Source organism: Nelusetta ayraudi, unplaced genomic scaffold, assembly GCF_046127955.1.
Source record: "Nelusetta ayraudi isolate G7.1 ecotype Tasmania unplaced genomic scaffold, CSIRO-AGI_Nayr_v1 ptg000022l, whole genome shotgun sequence".
Lineage (NCBI taxonomy): Eukaryota > Metazoa > Chordata > Actinopteri > Tetraodontiformes > Monacanthidae > Nelusetta > Nelusetta ayraudi.
Genome location: NW_027466072.1, coordinates 5379918 through 5403747, shown reverse-complemented (window position 1 = coordinate 5403747; position 23830 = coordinate 5379918). Strand labels below are relative to the sequence as shown.

Below are 23830 nucleotides of genomic sequence, written 5' to 3'. Positions count from 1 at the left end.
AGGGGGGACACCTTAAGACAGAGAGGGAGGGAGGGGTTGTGGGAGGAGGGAGGCAGCCTCATCAATAGTAGCTTCTCGTGATGGGAATACCGGCTCTTTTCAGAGAACCGGTTCTTTTGGCTCGGATCACTCAAGAGAGCTGATGACTCTTTTGGCTCCCGAGCGGCTCTTGAGATTTCGTTGTTGCTTATATTATTTTTTATAACCAAATGATTTGCAAAAATTAAAGACCAATGTTCATGATATCAAAATATTAAATGTGTATTATGCATACACTCAACATGGAACACAGTGCTGTAAAAATAAATATAAAACACCAATAAAAAAAAACCCCAACCATAATTCAAATTGTGTACAAGAGCGGCTTTCAAAAACAAACAAACAAACAGAAAAAAGGTCTTCCAATCAGGAGCCGACTCTCTTCAAAGAGCCGGCTCTAAGAACCGGTTCGTTCGCGAACGAGCCATCACTACTAGTAGCGCCCCTCCCTCAGACGGTTCGGTTCAAACTAGACCTGCTCCCAGACAAAGCTGCAGGTTTCCCCCGAGAACTCCCTGGAGAGCTACAAATGTGTCGCGCAAATGTGAATAATCGGAACACTCCTGCAAACGGAACATACTTTTTTGCAGTGTAGTGGTGGGAGGCAACAAAGAGAGCCGGTGATGGAGCATCACCATCTCCGCCACTGGCGCCTGGGTGAAAAAAAAACAAACAAAAAAAAAACAGCCGGTGTGTCTTTCAGGGTGCTGCGGCTGCAGCAGTAAGGCGAGATGTCGCCTCCATGTCGGGGCAGAAGCGATGAGCTCCAGGAGCTCCAGGAGCTCCAGCAGCGGGGCGACGAAGCGGTGGGAAGCGGCGGGAATGTGACTGCAGTGCAGCAGAGATGTCAGTCAGTCAGCAGGCAGCCTGGGGCAGGGAGGCTGGTGGACACACACACACACACACACACACACACACACACACACACACACACACACACACACACTAGTGTCTTGCATTGGGAAGAAGAAGGAGGGGGAGGTGGGTACCTACGCAGCAGCAGAATGACGATTATCAAAAAAAAAAAAAAATAAAATAACATCAACGATATTTCTTAATAAATAAAAAAAATTTAGTCGATTTAATAAGCCGCATCGTGGGTAATTCCCCCCCCCCCCCCGTGAAGGTGTTTTCCGGATTCTCGACCTCTTTGACGCATCTTCACCGCATTACCTCGCGCCTTTGTGTTGCGTATCGCATCCTCTCACTGCTGCAGGAGCGCAACAAACGTAAAGGGAGGTGGTGGTGGCGGTGGTAACGGAGGAGGGGGGGAAAAAAGCCTCTCTAAGCAATCTGGTCTCCGCTACCATCACCATCACCACCGCCACCCCCACCCCCATCCGCCAGAGAAGTCTCACGAGACCCCCACATCCTCAAAATACACACTACTCCGGCACACTGCACTGTTCAGGTGGCTGGATGGCGACACCCCACCCCACCTCCTCCTCCTCCACCACCTCCTTCCACCTCCTCCTCCCACCCCCCCGGCTCGTCCATCAGCATTCACAGCCTCCACCAATCTGTGCAGCCGGAGCACCGCCCCGTCCCCTCCGCACGGCTCCACCCGCTCCGCCGCTTGATAAATAGGGCTCGGCGCGCACCGGCGAACCTCGGTTGTCACTAAAAGCGCTCAGGGTTGCAGCAGAACACCCCCCTCCGTCTTACCCCCCATCCATCGTCTCTCTGTTTTTTTACCGAAACCTCACGCATCAACCCATCTCACCCTCACTCACCCCCTTCCTTCTTTCTTCCTCTTCCGCTCTATCGTTTATTCGCCCCCCCGCCCCTCGCGGCCAGTTGCATGCATTTTTCGTCTCCCAAAATGGTTTGCGAGACTAAAATCGTTGCCGACGAGCACGACGCTATACCCGGTGGGACCAAAAAAGACTCGATCATGTGGACCTCCCCGGCGCCCGGCGCGGCTCTGAGCGCCGCCGAGCCCAAGGATGTGCGCAAGGATGCGGTGTTTATCCGCGAGTTCGAGCTCGGGGACCAGGAGGAGGTGCGGCGCATCTTCTACGAGGGCATCATGGAGAGGATACCCAACACGGCGTTCAGGGGGCTCCGGCAGCAGCCGCACACTCAGCTCTTCTACGCTCTCCTGACAGGTAGGCGGCGCTTCCTTCTCAATCCTCGAGCCGCAACGACAACGACCGCCTGCAAACACTCGTTTACGCGGCTAATGACGAATCGCCTTCCTTTGAATCAGAGGCACATTTAACGTTTCTTCCCCTTCCGCTTCCCTTCCCCTCCCCGAGACGCGCAGTTTGATATGCGTTTTTTTTTTTTTTTTTTTTTTGCAGCATCACACACACACACACACACACACACACACACACACACACACACACACACACACACACACACACACACACACACCGGTCGGCCTCGTTTCCGCCGCAGGCGCACGCCGGCAACAAAGGACGTGCGCGTGGTGCACGTGTAAAGAGGCTGGAACCGGCAGGCCTCGCTCGCTGCCGGTGCGATGACACGTCCACTGGCTGGCTGGATGGATGGACGGACGGACGGATGGATGGATGAATGAGTGAATGAATGAGTGTTGGGGAGTTGGGGGGTGGGGAGGTAGCCTCTGGTCCCCAAAGAGATGGCGCACAAAAGAAAAAAAACGCACCCAACATCCTCCTGCGCCATGAACGCGCCGGTTCGGCTTTTGTTGACGCTGCCAGCGCCGCCTGCCGACTCTCCCGAGCCGCGTCGTTACGCACGTCGATAATGAAAGAAGGCTGGCGGCCGGGAGACTCTGGAGTCAAGCGTCAAACTAACCTCCCACTGGGCTCCTACTGAGCTCTGCCTCAAAGCCCGCACAAAATCCCGTTTGGCCGCAAATTTTTTTGGAAGAAGCTCAACTTGATACAGCAGTGACAAGAGAGTGAAGTTACAGGTTACCGCCTGATAAAACATGATGCGCAGCATGCTGCGTTTCGGCGCCGCCTAGCGACACATTTAATTGAATTCTGTAATATAGGCCAATCTGCTCTGCTTGCGACCAACTGGGTTGAAAACCGCTTTTGGTTGATCAAAACTTGTTCCTGTGCTTCTCTACTAACTTATTCAAATTTTTCCACCCCAACCCCCCACCCCCCCAGCGTCCAAAAGAAAATGTAAAATCTCTGTTTCTGTAAATGCACATATAGCATAAAGTGTTTAATCGTGCTTGTGTCACACTGTTTCTTTTGTCTTGTGTGTATCTGAGGGGTCAAATTCCGCCAAAATCAAACATGTGATTCTCTCTTCTGACAGGTTTCGTTTATTTTTCTTCCATTTCTCCATAGTAATGTGCTTTTTCATGACCAAATCCGTCACGCTGACCTGCTGCGCGCCCCTCTTTCTCATGGGAGCGCGCTACTACTACAGCTGGAAAGTCATCCAAAACTATCTGGACTGTGCTCTTCACACGGACATGGCTGACATAGAGGCTTATTACATGACACCCACGGGTAAGCTGCAAAAACGTTGTTTATCTGTGTGTGTGTGTGTGTGTTGTTAGCTGCCAATGCTCCACCACCAGCGTTGTGTTTTTTCCTAAAGTTTGAGCTTATAACTTTGGAACAGCGGGGAAGTCAGAGCAGGCAACCAAGTCTTGAGAATCCAGAGGCAGCTCATGGAATATGTAGGTCATTTCCACTTCCCAGCCCTCCCCTTTCCCTCTCCTTTTTCCCACCCCTCCTTCTCAGCCCCACCTCCCCACCGCCCTCCCTCCCATTTCCTCTTTGGCTGTGAGGAAGGGGAGAGGTGCTGGAGAGCTGCTGCATCACAAGGCTATCGATTGCAAGCGCAGTGAAACTGCTGATACGCTCTCGTCGGTACACCGGGGTTGGCACGGCTCATTTCCTCCACTAGAGCTTTTAATTGGGATAATCAATCCAAAGTCAGTGTCATCTCTGAACTATTTCTCCTTCTCTGGTGTGGGGTTTGAAGCGGGTGCCAGCCACATTACCTTTATGATAAGTTTACCCCTGGTAAACCTATTCCGCAAACACGGCGTGGTAGACATTTTCGAAATCCGTTGGATATTCATGTCGTAAAAAGTCAGATGACAGGATTTCCTGCCAAAACTTTCCTACCAAGCTTTTTATATTACTTTCTATGGGGCACTGCAGCATCACTATAGCTACTAGCACAGTGATTCATGGAGCTCTTGCTGTAATGCTCCCAGTTCTGATTTTCTTTTTTTTTAAATAGCCACTACTGCAGCACCAGCATACAGTAATCTCTCTAGTAGTTAGCATTGTTGCACAAGATTTTATCTGATTCTCCTTGGTTCAAAGGTGCTGCGTAGAGGGCATATGGCTCATTTCAATACAGGGACTATAATATCCATGAAAAAGACTTGCGATGTGAAGTTAGCAAGATTGATGGTAAGCCTTTAGAGGTAATAAATCAAATGGACCAATCAAATTGTGCAATGAGCCATCTGGAAGCTGTAGGCATCATATTGGTGCGAGGGGCAATAACTTCAGCTGTCACGTAAATGAATCCTTAACTGGCTGTAACGCTTGCAGTGTTTAGCAAAACACTTGATAAAGCAAGCCAGGAGTTCAGTGAAAAGATAGTTTCCGACAAGAGAAACACCATGTGCTTTTCTTAACGTTTTTTCTAACATTGAAATGCTGTCCATTTCTGACTACTTTGGTAGCATCTTTGCTCATCTCTTTAGCAATGGCGAGCTATTGAGGCCCTCCCGTCTTCCTCTCTTTTCTTCTTCTGGGGTGGAAAGGATGCTTTCCAGATACTGACTAAAAATCTTTTTTATAAGACCATGAATGTTTGAGATTTCAGTATTGAAATCAAAACAAACTACCTGCCATGAAAGGTTACCCTCCCACATCCTCCCCAAAAAATGAGAAAAAAGGTGGTGCTGGTTAAGTCGGTCAATTGCCCCCCTGCTCTTTGTCTCTGTCCCTCTGACACCGTGCCGTCTGGCCTGGTAACACACCGCACACACAACTGCAATTTAGCATTCCCATTATTGCCGCAGGGCCACGATGGTTTAGAGCAGGACAGGCACCAGCGCCCCGGGACAATGCTAATGATTATATCTGTGCAAACTCAATGGGCCCCATGGAGGGGAGGGGCTGAACACCTGGGCAACAACGTGCCATCCTGTGTTTTGTTTGAATAACGGACAAGGATGCATTTAGCATGAAAGGGGTGCATTATTATGTGAAGTGCACAAAGTGCTTGAGCGGCATCTTAATCTTTTCTCCAACTGCTTTTGTGTAATTTCACTCTGGAACACAGTTTCCAGTAAGGCAGATAGCAAATCTAATACACGTGTGTTCACAGCCTTGATGAAATTTGGGCTGTAACTAACACTGGTTGGGAGTGTTGTAGGCGTTGGTGTTGGAAACTGGCTTGTGTGCTTTGGCAATGGGTGAGCGTAATGTCTATTCGAGGCTTGTGAGCTATGTAGGAGGGTTGCAGAGTTTAGTGTCACGCGTGTTTGATAATAGAACAAGATTGTTAGATAGTGTTTAATATTTCAAAAGCTCTTATTTTATTGCACTGCAGAAAAAGCCTTCAGCCACGTTTGCCTGTGAGAGTAGGAACAGCAATGCAACAATAATTATCAATCTTATCTAATTTGTGTTTGAGTAATCGCCAGGATTCATTCAGCTGTCACCAGTTTGATTTGTCAGATAATTGTAATAATATTGTGTTTGTGTAGTCATACTTTAAAACAAGCCAAAGAAACAACGACTGAACAACTTACGAGCCGAATCAGCAATGATAATGGAGTTCCACAACTATCTGGATTGACCTGATAGTAATAAATAATACTGTATGATGGATGAATAAATAAATAAATAAAGAGGGTAAAATGTTTCAGTCTGGATTTCATCAGCCCACAATCCCATTTCATGGAGCCTTTGCATTTTTTACTCACAATATTTTGTGCAGTTTTACACTTTATTTTACATGATGAGCCCAGGCCAACACCTGTTTTGTCAAATGATGCCCTCACAAATTGGTATTATGTCTCTAACAGGGAAAGAAAAACTACGGCTGGTAGTAGCAGTCCAGCGCTTCATCTCAAAAGTTTATTTGGAAAATGCAGTGCAATTTCATTGGTATTTGACTTTAACTACAGAGAGACAGTGTTTCCCTTCACTTCATTTCAGATATTCTCAAATCCCAACAGGTCACTCTGAAGCTGCTTAGTGCCTAAAATGTGAATGTAATATAATGAGAGCGGCAGCAGAAACTGAGCCAAATCCCCCCGGCTCGACTTGATACCCACTCAGTCATAGTGTTTGCTTAATGAGGCGTCAAGGCCAGGGGCAGAAACTCATCAAAGCAGGAGATGCTATTATGCGCTGGTCATTGAAGAGGGGCGGGCAGGTTAGTGGTCGCTCGCAGAAAGTGGGCAGCAGCTTGGGCAAGCAATACCTGCTGGGTTTGTTTTTACAGGTGTGTTTTTCTTTTGCTCAGACAAGGGTTCTGTTTGTCATTCCTTGACATGTTCAGCACAGCTTCCGCCTTCCTCAGAAGTGTCACTTTGTTGCATTGTGACTCGTCTTTATCAGCTGATGTTATGGAGGTGGGACTGACCTGTCAACTCTGACAAGCTGGTCCGATCCACTGAAACATGTCAAGTTTCAACAGAACCCTTGTCTGATCAAAATAAAGACGCAAACCTATGAAAACTGAAGACATAATGAACACAATCAGACTATTACGAACCTGCTGGGTTTGTTATAAGCTCTGTAAAAAATGTTTAGAATGTGAGGGAAAAGACTTGCAGATACCGGGGATTAATGATGCACCTGTTGTCTTCTTCTGCCATACTGCACTCTGTGGTAAATGCCAAAAAAAAGCATTCATGTTTATCCTTCCTGGCTTTGCCTTTTTCTCTCTTTCTCTCTTAAAATTTTCATCTATGCTGATGATGGGCTGCCACATCACCATTCTCAAACAGTGCAAACTTTATGAGACAAAGCAGATGAGGACAATGACTAATGTGGTCAAAAAAATAACATATTACATTTAACTTCATTTAGAAAACTGTTTAATGTGACAGATTATGTAAAATGTATCAAATAAGTTATTTGTTATGTGTCCTACCATTTTCAAATTCGATCTTTTTAAAATGACGTGTCACTGCAATGTCAATTTATATTTTTTGTAGATATAGAGAATATTTTGCACACTGCACAATAAGCAAATAGTTAAATACATCTTTTAAAAGTTAATATTTGTCCCTGTAGTTATGGAAACATCTTGCACATTTACAAGCATGCAAATGCTATTAATTCACTCTTATTTCCCACCTGTTCTTTTTCTGTCTTTCCACCATGACACACAAACTTCAAAGCTCTTCATCACAAAGTGTTTATCTGGTGGAAGTGTGAACGTTCCGTCATTAACTGCTCAAAGTGAGAAACTGGAGATCAGCGATAAAAGGTCATGTTGGGGTGTTGGTGGCAGCTTCATTGATTGCATGTCCTCCCTCCCTGGTGATAGATCTCAGCCCCTGATTGTGACCAATCGCAAACCCTGTTATTGATTAGCTGTTGATTAGTTTTGTGCCTCACAGATGAGATGCCCTCTCCTTTGATTGAGCCAAGCCAGCGAGTTGAAGTTTAGGAAGGAAGCAGTTTTGCGGAGGGAGGGCAACGCGTTAACGGCTCAGAGCCACATTTTACATGCCAGTGTGAAGCCCAGCCTGATGACCTATGACCCGGCGAATGAAAGCGGGCTAGAGTGTCTGCAGTAAAACCGTGAACAGCGGCATGTACACAGTGAAATGTGGCGTGTGTGTAAAAAGTGTGCATGCATGTCGGGGGGGTGGAGGAGAGGGCAGTAAAACCAAGAGAGACAGCCCAGATAATGACTTTCCCTGAGCTAATGGAGGTGGAAATGAGTCTCTGCACCATGTGACGACGCACCCACTGCTCTTGACGGAAAGTTAAAGGCTCCTGCTACAGAGCCAAAGTGTCAATAACCATGAATTATTCATTATCTGTAATTGTACTTGATGTATGTTTGTGAAAGACACGCATGTCGTGTTCGCCCTCACTGACAGAGGAAGAAGCTGCTGATGCGCTGGTTGTACATGACAAGTTAATCCATAAACTCCCAGCATGCACTCTGACCTGAGAAGGCGGGTGTGTTCCCATGTGAGATGATGGAAGTGCATGACGAAGCGTTACTGCAGGCAGGAGAGGGCAGGAGAAAAACATGACGGAATGTTTTGATTAATTGAAGGAGTTTCATGATCAATGTTTTCTTTTTTTATTATGGGCTCTCAAATTAAATCAGATGAAAAGTGGGATATAAGCTTTTCATTTGCTGAACAGGGCGTCAGTTTGATTGTCTGTGACTTTGTGTCTTACAAAGCTTCCAACAAACAAAGGGAACAAAGGTAAACTCTATTCTCACTGTAGAGAATCGAGCTTCATTGCGGTTCAGCCGACACTGACCGCAAAGCCAAAAGCAGCATGCGCTCACAGTGGCGTCACACCCACACACAGCCCAGCCAATTTTGAGTGCAGCACCGCGAAGCGACGTCTCGACTGAACGCTGATCAACTGAATTAGGTCCTCGTTTCAGGGAGGGAGCTGTTCTGTCCTGTTGCTCTGTGTGCCCCTGTGAGTCCTGCCGGAGATTTAATATCTCAGCATCAGCAACACACACCCAATTACACAAAGAAGCACACATGGGCCTAAGAGTTCTTGTACGCAAGCCCCTCTGCACTTTTCCATTTTTATCTCCTCCCTTGATTTATTTTCTACCTACGGAGCATCTGTTTTCCTCGGCTCCCCCCTTCCTCTGCGATCATGGGTAGATTCTGTGTCTCTCTCTCCCCCCACGGTGGCAGTATGCCCCAGTAGCGATAATAGATCCTTTCAGGATCGTTGCTATCGCCGTAAACGCTGATGCCCCACGCCCTGACCCCCTCACCCTCCTACTCTTTTGCTCACTGTTCCTGTCAGAGGTCTCCAATAAACGACTTCTTGTTCACGGGACTTTTAGTTTCATTGACCGATCACAGGCCCTGCACTGTGCGACCGCGCCTCTGCTCTTTAGCGAGGAGCTAAATACACAGCAGAGACACTTGTTGCGCTCTGTCTTACAAGAATTCATCCACGCTTATCACTTTCAACATGATGCTCTGCATCTGCGCTCTTCAGTAGGAGGGAGTACGGGACACAGCTGCATCTGGACACAGCATTCCCAGACGCCCAATTTCCACATTCCAATTTGATTACGGCTCACGTAGGAGTGGTATTTTCTTTATTACTTACAGACCTCCCTGAGATCTTGATGAGCAGCTCTTCTCAATTATCCTCCTTCATCGTGCTCTTGTCACAGCCAAAGACAGACGCAACAACGCCTCCATCTACATCGTTCCATCTTAACAACTTCTTCTAAGAACATCGTCAACAGTTTGACGATGGATCACGGCTTTGTGCAACCAGCTAAGCTTTACCTCCTTTTTCCAGGCACTTTCTTTGGGCTCTCAACCAAATGGGTGTGCAAGATAAATTGAGAACTTCGAGAAACATCCTGTCTGAAGCACAAAAGACAAATTTTGACAGTTTGCAAAAAGAAATGCTCCAGATTCAGAATAATTTCACAAATGCGGTTGAAAATGTGGTACATTCCTCAGTTCACATAGGCTGATGTCGGAAATGTATCCATCACATGCGACACTATGCCTGTAAGCTCTGATGTCTTGGAAATAGTATAATTTAAGGATAGATTTAGCATATTTAAAGAGCGTCTGTGTTGTTTTAATAGCAGGTAAGCTGCTTGTGGGAGCTCCATGTTATTCTCCTCAGAGCTAATCTCTGTTAGCTTTGAGGATCACAGTCTGGTCATCTCCTGGAAGTGAGCTTCCCAGCAGGGATGATATCAGCTCAACTAAGTCCATCCAGTTTACCAGCAGCACCGTCAGATGCAGCAGATGTGACGATATGAGAAGGTTCAGAGGTCGTCACGCGCAGCTGGGCTGAGTCACATGGGCGAGATGGGGATAAACTTATCAGAACTGGGTGTTTTTCAACGCCGGTGTTTTGTTTGTTGTCTTGAGTAATGAAATGACGTTTTCTTTTGAGACGTGGAGTGGAGTAATGCATAGGTCTGGGTCAGAGTGCGGGCTTGGCTGCTCTGCGCTCGTTCCTGGCTTGGCTTCAGTTTGGACAGATGGTCAGGAGGGCTTTATGGAGGCCTGCCGCACTCCTCTGACTCCGCCTCCAGCCCGGGACGGAATAATGCCGATACAACGCTGCAGGAGCCGACACCGTACCGTTAACATCTGTCTATAGTGAAATATGATCCCATGGCATTAGAGGGTGGGGGGTTGGAGACGTTTGACTTCACTTGGTGGAAGAGGTTTGCCCCTTACATGATACTGAGATGAAGAAGTATCCGTTAAAGCTCCATATTGTCAAGATAAATTATTCATTTCTAGTGGTCCTACGAAGATTTGAGTAGCTCAACAAGTCACATATCGTCCCTTTAAACAACTCAAAATTTCAGCTCCCTCTGCAGAGAGAAGTCAGGGTAGACTTCAAATGACGTAACCCCCCCGCCCGCCGCCCAACCCCAGCAGGAAGCGCTCGGGGTGTTCCAGTTGCCGCTGCACACCACATACAACAACCGTTTGATTCAAGAAAAAGCTCGGGATCAGCTTTAACCTGCATGTAGGGGCACTGAATTCCTCCCAACACAAAGGGACCGCAGCAGGAGCAGGAAGTCACCGCTGCTGCCCGGTTTGCGCTTGTGCAACCGCAAGAGTTGGAGCATTCAGCAGAAATGATGGCACGGGGGTCTTGTGAGCATGTAGGTGAGGGGAAGAGGGGCAAGGATATGGAGAGAATTGAGAATCGCAGGACAGACAGACAGACAGACGGAAGCTGTTGTTTGTTTTTTTGCCAGTCGCAGAACAGTCAGATTTACTTTATCTGTAATGAACAGATGGCACCCGAGCACAGAACCCAGACGACATTGCCAACGCATGCCATGTACACCACTGACATTGATGGAGAGGCTCTTTGACTGTGGTTACGTAATCATAATAATAAAAACCAGGAGGCTGAGAGGGTCATTTTCCTTGAAAGATTATAACCAGCAAGGGAGGTGATGTCAGCGTGTGCACCTACAGGCGTTAGAAACAACGAGACTCGATTAAAACATGAGCACGCAGTTGTTTTCGCAGAAACGTGTTGTCAAGCCAAATTGTTACCCCATAACTCCTCGTACAACAACAACAACAACAACAACTCATTGGGGATGATGACGAAGGAATCTGAAATATGTTATTATAGTGTTATTATAGCGTTAGAGTATTATCATTATCAGTTATAATATTAGAGCTGAGTAATAGTAACTAGTAAGGAGATATTTCCTACCAGTCGAACATATTCCGTTTATAGATTTGAAACAAATCTGTAAATGTGAGAAATTCAAGGTAAATTCAAGTTTCATCAAAAGGTCGAACCAAACAAGGCCCCTGAGCTCTGACACTCAAACGCCATGGTGCAGCATTATTATCAAAGGATAACATTCTTGGTGTGACTCTGGAAGTGAGCGTTGGCTGCTGACGTGCTAGTGACCTCGTGTCTGTCTAAATGTGTCACACTGCTTCATCTGTCTGTATATCACCAGTGTCTGTGCTGGGCTACACTGTGGCCTCCGTGCGGGAGCTCTGTCATGCCTGCGCGTGTAATCAGGCACATCTCAGTGAGCGGCTAATGCCGTTAGGCGCCAGTCAAACACTGTCTTCCTTCTTAATGTACTCCCTTCATCCACCCCCACCCCTGACTACCTCCTCTCGGACCCCGTGAAGCCGCTATGTCAGGACACGGAGGCGATGCAGCGTTGAAGATAATGGAAGGACGCAGCTTCACCCCGATCTGTAGTGATGTGGGGTCGATACTAAAATATCAATATGTCAATCAAAATACCGACTTCCAATGCCAGAGCTTCATGCTCTAAAATCGATTCCCAAATCAAAAGTAGCTAAACTATCGAGAAGCTTGTTGAAATGATACGCAGTCGATGGGAACTACTTTTTCTATAAATCAAACCAAAATTTTCACTCTGTGCACTCGTCTGTCTGCTGCATGTTTCCATCTTCTTACGCTAAGCTTCAAAAGCACACACAACATTAAGCGCTTCCTTAAGTCATTAATATCTACAGTACAGTATCCTGATGCCAGTGTCCCTCTCCCTGTGTTTCCCCCATCAGGCTCCTGTTTCTGGGTGGCCATGCTGGACGGACGCGTGGTGGGGATCGTGGCGGCCGAGGGGCGCGAGGACGACAACACGGTGGAGCTGCGCCGCATGTCGGTGGACTCCCGCTACCGCGGCAAAGGCATCGCAAAGGCCCTGGGCCGCCGAGTGCTGGAGTTCGCCGTGCGCAACAACTACGCCGCCGTGGTGCTCGGCACGACGGCCGTCAAGCTGGCCGCCCACAAGCTGTACGAGTCGCTGGGCTTCCGCCAAACGGGCCAGAGCGAGGACTACAGGCTGCCCGGCATGAGCCGCTCGCTGCTGGAGAGGCTCTTCTTCCAGATCCGCTACAGCCGCTACCGCATGCAGCTCCGCGAGGAGTGAGAGGTGACAGGGCGAGCCAGTGAGATGGAGGTGGAGAGGGCAGGCGGAGTGAGAGGGACAGAGAGACAGAGAGAGAGAGAGCATCAACCCTCCTTCACCCGAGAGCCCTGACCACGTCCTCTCCTGACAGCTTTTTTTTAATTTTATTTTTAATTATTTCCTGTATTTAGAGATTGCGTACTACATAACACTTCAACGAATCACCTTTAAATCAACTAACTTTTTTTTTTCCTATAATGATTTTGTTGCTGTTGGTTCTTTGTCATATACATTTTTTTGATTGGACCCCCCCCACCCCTTCACCCACACTTCTTTCACTATTTTATTACAGTAACTCTTTGTACCTTTGGATCTCCTGTAATTTGATGGGAGACGGGGAAAAAGGAAAATCGGGGTTTGCAGAACACATGTGAACCAGTGGCCCTCCCCCATCCTGTTTGAGGTCATGTGACACAAATCAATAATGTCCCTTCATTAGTATTCCACAGCGTTCTCTTCAACCCCCCCTCCCCCGCACCACTGCCTTTACCTCAAGTCCAACGGCCCTCAATTCCCACATTCTCCCAGTCATCCTGCGGTGAAACTCAACAATCTATAGATGCATTTTGAGTCTGACGTTCTGCGTGCATCCTGTTCCAGTGGGGTGGGGTGGGGGGTGGGGGGTGGTTGCTGAAAGGGTTTAGACGTTAGTTGAAGGGAATCTCCACTTTTTGTGCGATGCAGTGGTCACACACCAGACACACAGCGGTGCTCTGACTTGGAGCCAGTCTGTGGTGAAGCCCAGAGTGAGAGCGTGTTAATCAACACTGTAGTGAGGTGGGGGAGGATGTGGCTGCTGTATGCCGACTTTCAGTCGCCGCGGCACATCTTCCTCACACACCCGTCTCCTTTCATCCCCTTCCTCGCTCGTCATCCGCTCAGCTCCTTCACCCTCTCTGTCTTTCTCCCTGAATCTGCGGCACGTCACTGATTGGCTGAGGGTGTCAGGAGGGGGTGGGACTTTCTAAAAAACAGATAGCCGCCCTAATATAGAGTATAGCTGCATGTCGGAGCTTGTGTGTGTGTGTGTGTGTGTGTGTGTGTGGGCGTGACTGTTCTCTGTGAACGGCAACATCTGAATAGACACGCACCTTTCCTGCATTGAGACGAGTATTACTCTCCAAAACATTAAGACTTTATATTCTCTCTATACATACTTAAGAAACTGTTTACTGATTGAAAGCCAACAAATTCTAACATTTTGAATATATTTAGTATTTGACTAATAATTTTATAACTCTATTAAGTCAAATACTCACATTGTTATACAAGTGTAATATGCAAATTTTGCTGTCAAAACAATGAATATAGAGTAGCTCCAGTCTACGCTTGGTTTCCCAAGCACCAGGTTTTAGGGGAACAACTTGGTTAAGGTATGACTACTAGCAATACTTTCAAAACCTGAGGCATACAAAACACGAGCACAAGCAGAAAATTATTATCTCATCCAATGACTATATTGGCATTAGTATTTCTCCTCTCCATGTATTTATATCGCATATACAGCCGAGAAAAAAAAACGTAGCGAGAAAAACATCAAGCTACCCTCCCGTCGCCATCCTCTGACTGAGCAACCAGCAGTCGATTCAGTCACCCACAACTCTGAGTCCCAGATTTGTCCAATTTCATTTTATTTTTTATAAAAGAAAAATACAGTTAAATCCAAAAAAAATATATAAGACGAAAAAAAATCTGAAAAATAATTGAATACAAATATAATCAGCAAGAAGTTAGCACTGACTGTCTTTGTCTTGCAACCTTCCCAGACCCCTCCCCTCTTTAATCCCCATTCATAAATCTGTCTGCAACCCTGGGCCAGACCCCACACCTTCCATTGAAACCCCCCCTCCCCCCGGGCCCCTCCCTCGCCCCCCCCCGCCGGCCCTTGCTGACCTTTGCACTGCCCTCGTCTCCCCCATTTCCCACTAGTCTCTGCATGCGCCACAGAGCCTTGCTGCAATGCTTTTTCAAAAAAGAAAATTCCCATGTGAAGCTTGTTGGGCCAAACCCCCCCCCAAGGACGCTGCCCTTCCTCTGATGTCATCTGGGTAGTTAGAATGCGGAGGTTATAGCCAAGGCGGGGTCACAGGGGGCGTTGTTCTGTAAGGTGGTCGCGTTGCACATCAAACAGGTGGGGAGGATGAGATGCACTTACCTGCTGTGCCGCTGCCTAGATGACATCACGCCTGCCAGCTTAACCAACTGTAGAATGCAAAAAGCAATGCAAGCGCAGCATGCCTCTGTACTCAGTGTGTGTACAGTGCCTCCCCTGGAATAAAAAGTGCAGAAAAAAAAATCAGCAACACACACACACAGACACACAGACACAGAAAAATACACATGCACACAAAGAAAAAAAGAGGCTTGTTTTTTTAGATGAACATTAAAGAAATGTGTTCCTTTGTTTGGAGCTAAAAAAAAAAAAAAAAGTACTATTTGCATGACTATGTCTTTGAATGCAAAAGTATCTCCTAGCACATAGCATACAGTGGAACCACATACTTGTATTTTTGTACGACTGTTTATTTTATTTGAAATATCAGTTTTCTGCAAGAGCAGGGTGTGAACCTGAAGGGAACCACAAGTCAGTGGCCACAAAACTTTGTTTGGTTGAGCCTTAATCACAAATTGGCTGAAAGATGTTAACATGACTTTCCTCTCAGTTACATGGCGGAGTAGCATTACAGATTGTTTTCTCTTGTGGAAACTTGTTCCCAAACACTTTGAAGAAAGGGCGCAAAACAGTGCCAACTTAATTCCTTCCACATTTTTCATGTGCAGACGCAGGGAACACTGGCAGCGAGATGAGGTTTGTTGCGGCAGTCTAGCGAAACAATATGAAAAAAAAAAAAAAATACAGATTATACTAGTTTTGCCTACTTTACATTTCTAGAGTTAAACAGTTCTTTGAGTTAAAAACATGCAACAGTGTTATAAATCTGGCAGTGATTTCTTTCAGCCTATGTGTGGTGAGTGCTCTTGTCACTCCCGTTGCATTCGCTTTGAGCATCCAAACAGGACCAAAAATGTTCCCAAGGTCAATACACACACACACACACACACACACACACACACACACACACACACACACACACACACACACACACACACACATATGTAATTATGTGTAATAACACAACCACGCTATGAATGATTTTTTTTTGAGTTTGTGTTGCTGAAGAGTTGATGTCAAAGGTGCTTGAAGAAACACAGCAACAGTCCTGATTGTTGTCTTAAGAACTGAACTGTCTTGAAAGCCTGGGGTTGGGGTACAAAGGTTAGATTGTAAAAATGAACCGAGCTGTGCATCTCACGTTGGAATGTGAAGTCTGTCAATTCTGAGCCATTTTTGCACCTGCCTAAAAAAAAAAAAAAAAAAAAAAAAAACCCTTTCCAATTGCTTTGCCTGACAACATTCAGAATAAAACTCTCTGAACACCCGGTACGAAAACCTGAACCAAGGTGTTATCATCCAAAATGGCTTTGCCAAGGCCTTATGCACCGAGATCAATCGCTGGAGTTCAAACGTTTTGTGGACTGCATGGCTTTGAGGGCTGGTGAAAGGATGGATTTATTCTCTGAATTGTAAAGACAAAAGTGCACTGATTCCGATGCATTTATTTCCAGACTGAAAAATGTCTACTTTCTGTTTTTACGTGAACACTTGTGGAGTCGCCTCGCATTGAAAAACTGGTAGTGCTTACCTGAAGTTAGAATGTAGTAATGAAACTGTATGCAACTCCGACCAGAGTGTACATTTAGTTTCAAACCATTTCTCTGCTGATGTACAATCCTCAAAAATAATCTCATCCTATTTTTTTGTTTTGTTTTTGCTTTTGCTTTTCTTTGGTTTGTTTTAGTGTGAGTGTGTCGTCCTTTTGGTGAAGGTTTTCAGAAGGTATGATGCATTAGGGCCTCTCCTGTTGTAGAGAGCCCATTCGGTGAAGAGTGCTTCAGCCGACTGACACTCTCTTTCATGCTAGACAAACTGAGGAACGATGGCTAAATCTTCCAACAGGCATTTTTCTTCCAAGAATAACAAACAAAAAATGAGCCACGTCAGTTTGGGCTTTTGGATAAAAACTAAAAATCATTATTCCACATCATCAATATTTCAGTCGGTTTTTCCTCCAATGTTGGAGCATGTGATCTTCAAACTGCACGTCTGTGGAAGTGTTGCAGTCTTTGGCAAAACAAACACTCAACAAAGTTGTGAATGTAAAATGCATAACACATTAGGTCTTAGAAAGATTTTTATGGTTTTGAATATTTTCTTTTGTTTTTCTTTTGTTTCATGGCTGAAAAGAACGGTTTGGGGGAGGGAAGGTGTAAAGCAGCTGTTGGTTCTTTGAGAGTGACAATACCACTGCATTAGATGTTTGACATTTTTGTGACATTGTATATAGCTGTATCTCTACCTATTGTTAATATATTATTTACTGCAAACCCGTCATCGTTTTCAACAGCCCTCTCGGATGGAGTTTTTATTTCCATTTTTTTTCTTTTTTCTCAGAAGATGGCTGTCGCCTGGAATGTTCCACCTAACGAGGAGGGCGAGGGGTGAGGGAGGAATGTGCCACATTGGCAGTAAAAGGGGGCGGGTGGGGGTTGTTGGTGGCGGGGGCGGGGGACATGAGAGGAGATCTACGGCAACAGATTCCCAGAGCGTGGACTCCCTCTCTCTCTACCTCTGCTGAGGATTTTTGCTCCACTGTGGCAAACGTGGAAGGACTCACTTTGGACTGAGGCCACAGGTGCCAGAACACAAAAAAGCACTTGTAGCACAACTGTGTCTTGTTTTGCTATTATGGTACAGATAGTACAGATTTTTTTTTTTCTACCGTTCCAACAAAGAATATTTTTTTCTCTGTCCCATGTAAATGACTTTAAGGACATATTTTACACACACACACACACACACACACATATACATATATAATATATGTATACATATATTATATATATATATATATATATGTATATATATATATATATATATGTATGTATATATATATATGTATACGTATATGTATACGTATATGTATGTATATGTATATACATATATATATATAATATATATATATATATATATATATATATATATATATATACATATATATATACATACATACATATATATATATATATATACATATATATATATACATACATACATATATATATATATATATATATATATAAAACTAAGGCTACCAAGATGTGTGATTCACTGAGCGACCCACAGCTGTTTTCCCCCAAGCGAGGTGACCAAAGGTGACGGTGATTGCTGCATTTTAATTCCTTTTGTGGCTTTTTTTTTCCTTTTTTGTCCAACGTGATCCTCAAAATCCTGCCCACGTGCCATCAAAGTCAAGCAATAAATTCAAGCAAACAGAACAACCCACAAATTAACCACACAATTATCAACACTTGAAATGCTGCATTGATGTTGTATCTATCCCTGACGCGATACCGATTAGTGGCGGCCGTGTCACGACCGCTCCATTTGACAAGACCTGAAAAGGTGTTCTGATTGTAAAAACTCTGTATTTTTTTATCAAGGTGTTTTTTTTAGTTGCATATTTGTACAGGTGTTTATACGAAACAGGTTAAAACAAAAAGTGAAAGGGGGGTGACGGCCGGTGGAGGTGTGCAGCTGGAGCAGACAGGAAGTAGACGGTGTGGCCGCGCTCTCTGAGAGCAACCTCGGCAAATTTTGTAACGTAACGCACAGACTTCTGACTCATGCCAGCAACTCTGTTCATTATAGAGGAGTTATCAAAAACACACGCTGCAGCTGCCAACTCTCAAGTATGACAATTTTGTTATTATTTTTTATTTTACATGTGCAATCTTTTTCAAACGATTCTGCAAATTAGTAACTGTAAAGTATCACTGTAAATAGTACCTTGGAAACACTTTTTCTCCTTTTTCAAGAGAGACTGAGGATTTAAATTATGTAAAATATATATATATATAAATATATATATATACATATATATATATCTTGTAAAGGCGAAGACAGCGGCGAAGAGATTCTGCAGTGCTTCAGAAATCCTCTTGGCGATGCTGTACTGCGTTCGGAGCAGCGGCTTAACCCTTATCTTTGTACGTCTGGACGCATACCTCGCGCTTCCTGTCTGCTCGAACTCTCGTGTCGTCGCGGAGAGCCCTCAGCCATGGGATAGAATCAGCAGCCACAACGTACGTCTGCGAGCCGAGTTGTGAGCCGCTACCAGACAGGGGGGCGGGGGGTGGATTGGGAGTGGGGGCTCTCTGCGACCCCGCACCTCCGTCATGGCTGTCGCGTGTTGCCAAGAGACCGACCCGCACAAAGCACAGCAGGGGGAGTGATACGCAGCCACACTGCTGGGAAGGCAGGCAGGTCGACCAGAGAAAAGCGGTGGAATTCAAGGAGGGGGGGGGGGGGCACTCATAGATAGATGGATGGATTAGATGCTTTGACTGGAGCAGAGGAGGGGAGGGATGGGGAGGTTTATGTTGTAACTGAAGAGACTGTGGAAACCAGTGGGACCTGTATGGGAAGGAGAGCAGAGGAGGGTGGGGAGGCTTTGAATGGTGAGGAATTTGACAAAAGAGGCCCTTCGGCATGTGAAGGACGGCGGTGAGCAAACAGAGGCCCGGAGCTGCACAATTAGAGCACAGCAGGGAAACAGGGGGACATTTTTTTCAGGGGGACATTTTTTTCAGGGTTAAAACATACAAACAAACAAAAGTAGGGGATCATTTTTAAGGCCAGTGATGTTGTGATTTTGGTCAATGTAGTAACTCCCCGGGGCCCATATCTGGTCCAACCAATCTGCCTGACTGGAGTGAGGCTGCAAGAGACACCCTGTTTTTTTTTTTTATTTGTTTCTTTATGAGGGTCTAATATCAGCTTTCAGTTCCCTTCGCTGCTGTACGGCCACCATCTTCATTCTTGTGCTTATTAACCCCTTTATTTTATACTGACAGCAACTGGAACATTGTATAGATGTAAAGAAGGCATTTCCTGCATTATGACGACGATTGAAAACATGGATGTACATATAATGTATCAATTAAAAAAAACAATGACGCATTAAGCTTTTATATGTTGCACCCGCAAGCATGTGTCCTTTTTTTTATTTCCCTGGCAAAGGGAGAAGCGAGTGTGACGTGAACAGAGATGACTGTGTCTGTAGGTCTAGTCAACTCACCCCCACAGTGGCAGCCGGGGAAAGTTCATTCACGCCGTTGCCCTTGAGAACAGACGGACCCTCGGGCTTTGGGTCTTCTGACGAGGCGGGTCTTTAAAGTGAAGGCGGCAGTCTGTCAAAAGAGCATAAACCGTATCCGCATCTTTGAAGTTTAATAAGGATAATTATTCTCTTGCAAACCAGACCATTTGGTCAGCCACAGTTAAAAAGAAAAGGACATCAAAAGCACAAATAAAAGGAGCAGCGTAAAGCTGCCGCTCTAGAATTTGTTTTACCTCTCTGCCTTTTTTTGAGCACTTGGGCTCTGAGAGTGCAAAGTACGGCGCCACAATGCACGTTTACCAGGGTTATAGTGGTGGAGGAGGGATGTGCTCCCTTAGAGCGCATCACAATGAACGATTAGGGCAGCAGATTTCCATAACACTGTCCAGGGGGCTGCGTCTGGGCTGTTCACGCTGACCTGCTGCGAAAATCTTCTAGACACTCAGAGAGGTTCAGACAGGCTTTTTGCTTAAAAAAAAAAAATAAAAAAAAAAATAGGGAGAGAAAACTAAGTGAAAGCATAAAAATACACAACAGAATCCTCTGTCGGCCACCTTTGTGCAGCCTTGTGAAAAGACAGCTCCTATAATTAGCAGCCGACACAGGGCGACATTGAAGATAGGTAATGGGGGTGAAGATTTGTTAAAAAATGTCACAAGGCTTCTGCCGCAGCTGAGACCCATTTTGTCGGACTGAAGGGGTTTTAATTAGAGGACAGAGGAGAAGGGGGCTGAGAGAGAGGCTCCAGTCTCGCCGTGGCTGTTGGAAATGAGGAAAGTCGGTCAGTGTGCCTTGAAGGTGACTGCGTGCATGAGTGTCGAGTGCGTTCACACTGTGGTTTCTGTGTATGCCTGTGGAATGTGTGAGTGTGAAGAAACGAAAGAGAGAGAGAGGGAGGGGGGGAGAGAGACAGAGGCACAAAAGAGAGAGTGGGCACGAGCCATCACAGCACATAAAGGATGAGGAGGAGGGAGCCAGGAGCTTGATGGTTTTTACATAAGATACAGGAGCATCATCAAAATAATGTTGGAAGACTTGGACTAAAACGCATGTGCAACATTGTTATGCTTTTGTGATATTTTCACGCTATGTTACTGAGCTGACGCAGCCAATAAGAATGGCAACAGGTTAAACATGTGAAAACAAGCATATGAAAAATACAATGGAATTTAGACAAGGAAAGATTAGTGAGGATTTTTTTCCTGAAGTCTTTAATTCACGGAGAAAGAACAAAGCTTGAAAAACTCAGAACACAGGTACTCAGCTGATATCGTGCTAGCAACTAATTTCACGAACCAATAAATGTGAAGCGCTCACAAATATGCAGCTTCACCTTGGCAACAAGGCAGAGAAAACACTGGTTATAACAAGAGAGTGTGAAAACGGAGCACGAGCACAAGGAATCTCTCACAGGATGAAGAGAGAGAAGGAGCTGGAGGGAGCTGCAGCTGCCTGTTTCCATAGCGATGCGGATGCAGGGCAGGCGCGTAGAAAGGGAGAGGCAGTGTGAGAGGATGAAATGCAAAGAGAAACAGCGAGGAGAAGATTCCGAAAGGGAGCAGAGGACGGGGTGGACCGAGGGAACTGTCTACGGTGAGGATGAAAGACGGAGAGAAGCACAACAATGAAGAGAAGATTTACTGGGAGGGATGTTGAGGTCCGACATGGATCCCCAAGACTTGCCACTGGAGACTGTCACCCTCAGGGGCACCTAGAAAGTGCACAAGAACGGCCGCCATGAGTTTCTCAATGATGGCAGGTCGAAGGTGAGAGTCCTGCACTTCAAATCCACAAGGCCAAAAAAGATACAAAAAGATACAAACGTAATGTGGAGGTGTTTTTTAAGTACAGAAAAAACATTTCACTCAATATACACTTTAACAAAAAAAACAAAAACTAATTAATACTATCAAAAGTGCTTTTAAGGCCTTAAGTGACGAGGTTCACGACTCTTCAATCAAACAATGATGTCGTGTCATAAGCTCAGTCATAATACCCATCAGTGTGTTGGTGTTATCAAAAAGGAAACAGTGAAACAACAACTGTGCAAATTCAGTGGGAATGGAAGAAGTTGTTGATCAAAGAGCTACAATTCTGTACAGCTAAATCATTGTGTTGTCAGAAAACCTATCTGCAAACCTTGAGATGGACTCCAAGGTGCTCGATGTGTTGAAGGGACTCCATAGTGCTCCTCACAAGAGCTGCACACACAGACAAAACAGTCAATTTTTTAAATATTGTAAGTTTTATTCACCTAAAATAAAGAAAAACATAAACAGTTCCAACTCAGCTTAAACTTGATAAACAAAATGAAGCATAATATCATATTGATAACATTGAAAATCTTATATGAGGTGCATTTTGCGAAATATTATGAACCTCACCTGAAAACTCCTCCACCTGGGAGTCTTCCACTTCGTACAGGAGCTCATCGTGCAGCTGTGCTATGAGCCTGTGGTCACACAAAGAAAACTGCTGTAGTTTCAGGAGAAAAAAATAAACAGAAATAAGAAAGAGCAATTCTGGTGGAATTATGCCCTCTCTTCTGCAGTCTTAGTTTGTCTGGCGATCCCTCCGGCTCCTCTCCACAAATAGAAAATAAAAGGAAGAAATGCAATAATGCTTTGCGTGGAAGCAGAGGAGCAAACTTGCGCCGTTTGTTTTGCAATTTCAATCAAAGTACCTGGCGGAGAGTGAGCTGCTGGACGCAACCAGGTTGGAGATTCTGATCATTGCCATCTTGCAAAGGTCAGCAGCAGAACCTGCATACACAGACAGACACACACACAGACAGGAGAAACCACTACTGCTGCTCACTGTTAGACCAGAAAACAACAACTAATGGACATTTGCACATAGCCGACATCCTACCCTGGACCACAAAGTTAACGGCCTGCCTCTCTGCCTGCATGCGGACGCCCCAGTCGGCCGAGTTGATGTGCGACAGGGTCCGTCTCCGACCCATGATGGAGAGCACGTATCCTAAACAACACAAGACATGTTGACTCTAACCGGTTATTGGTACCATTCAGAGCACATTCATGCTCGGTCCATTCACTCCCATTGATTTTGAGCTACTTGGTTTAACCTCTGTCCTTGACTGGACATCTTGTCGCACCACTATGAATAAATTAGTATTCATAGTCTCCTAATATATTCAATGCAGAGGTTATAGTTTTAAATCAGCTTTCATTAAACCCCACAAATCACCAACAGCGACACTTTCTTTGAAGTTGGTATATACATAAACTCTCTGTTGCTGCTAGAAAATTTTGATATTTGCTTTTCAAGGCTGCATTTTGTTGAAATGATAATTATTGATAACATATTTTTTCTATAAACCTGAGGGTTGTGGGTTCAATTACTTTGCTCAGGGAGTTTGGATGTTCTCCAAACTATAGCTCAGGAGGGTTGTCCAATGACCGAAAGATTGGCGGTTCAAATCCTACTCCATCCCTGTCTGTCGTTGTGTCCTTGGGCAAGACACTTAACCCACATTGCCTCGTACGAATGTGAGAGGATGTTGGGTGCTGGTCGGAGGGGCCGTTTGGCACAGTTTGGCTGCCACGCTTCTGTCAGTCTGCCCCAGGGCAGCTGTGGCTACACATGGAGCTTATCAAAACCAGTTTGAATGTGGTGTGAATGACTAATGGGTTCAACGTAAATGGCTTTGGGTGCCTTGAAAAGCCCTATATAAATCCAATCTATTATTATTATTATAATTATTCTCCTTGCGCCTACATGGGTTCTCCTCAGGTTCTCTTACTTGCTTTCCGTCCGTATACATGCAGGCCAGGCTGTTGGCAACGGTTCATTTTTCCACTAATTACAATTCGGGTGATACTTTGTGTCTCTGTGTTGGGCCTGTGATCAACTGTGATCAACTTGACAGGGTGAAACTCTGCCTTTACCCTACGATAACTACA

The 23830-nt window shown here is 45.4% G+C and overlaps 2 protein-coding genes across 2 annotated transcripts in view; one reads left to right on the top strand and one right to left on the bottom strand.

The window, feature by feature from the left end:
- The first annotated feature begins 1645 nt into the window (after nucleotides 1-1645).
- Nucleotides 1646-17112, top strand: nat8l (N-acetyltransferase 8-like). Its single transcript, XM_076028321.1, has 3 exons — nucleotides 1646-2147; nucleotides 3333-3497; nucleotides 12257-17112. Exons 1-3 carry the CDS (start codon nucleotides 1841-1843, stop codon nucleotides 12622-12624), a joined length of 840 nt encoding a protein of 279 aa, XP_075884436.1. The 5' UTR covers nucleotides 1646-1840; the 3' UTR covers nucleotides 12625-17112.
- Nucleotides 17113-21417: 4305 nt separating this feature from the next.
- Nucleotides 21418-23830, bottom strand: part of poln (polymerase (DNA directed) nu) — a 32261-nt gene continuing 29848 nt past the window's right edge. Inside the window, exons 20-24 of the mRNA XM_076028305.1 lie at nucleotides 22776-22886; nucleotides 22588-22666; nucleotides 22289-22356; nucleotides 22044-22105; nucleotides 21418-21615 (exon numbers count right to left, since the gene is read on the bottom strand). Of these exons, the coding sequence (XP_075884420.1) occupies nucleotides 21493-21615; nucleotides 22044-22105; nucleotides 22289-22356; nucleotides 22588-22666; nucleotides 22776-22886 (443 nt within the window). The 3' untranslated portion in view covers nucleotides 21418-21492. The remainder of the gene's footprint in view (nucleotides 21616-22043; nucleotides 22106-22288; nucleotides 22357-22587; nucleotides 22667-22775; nucleotides 22887-23830) is intronic.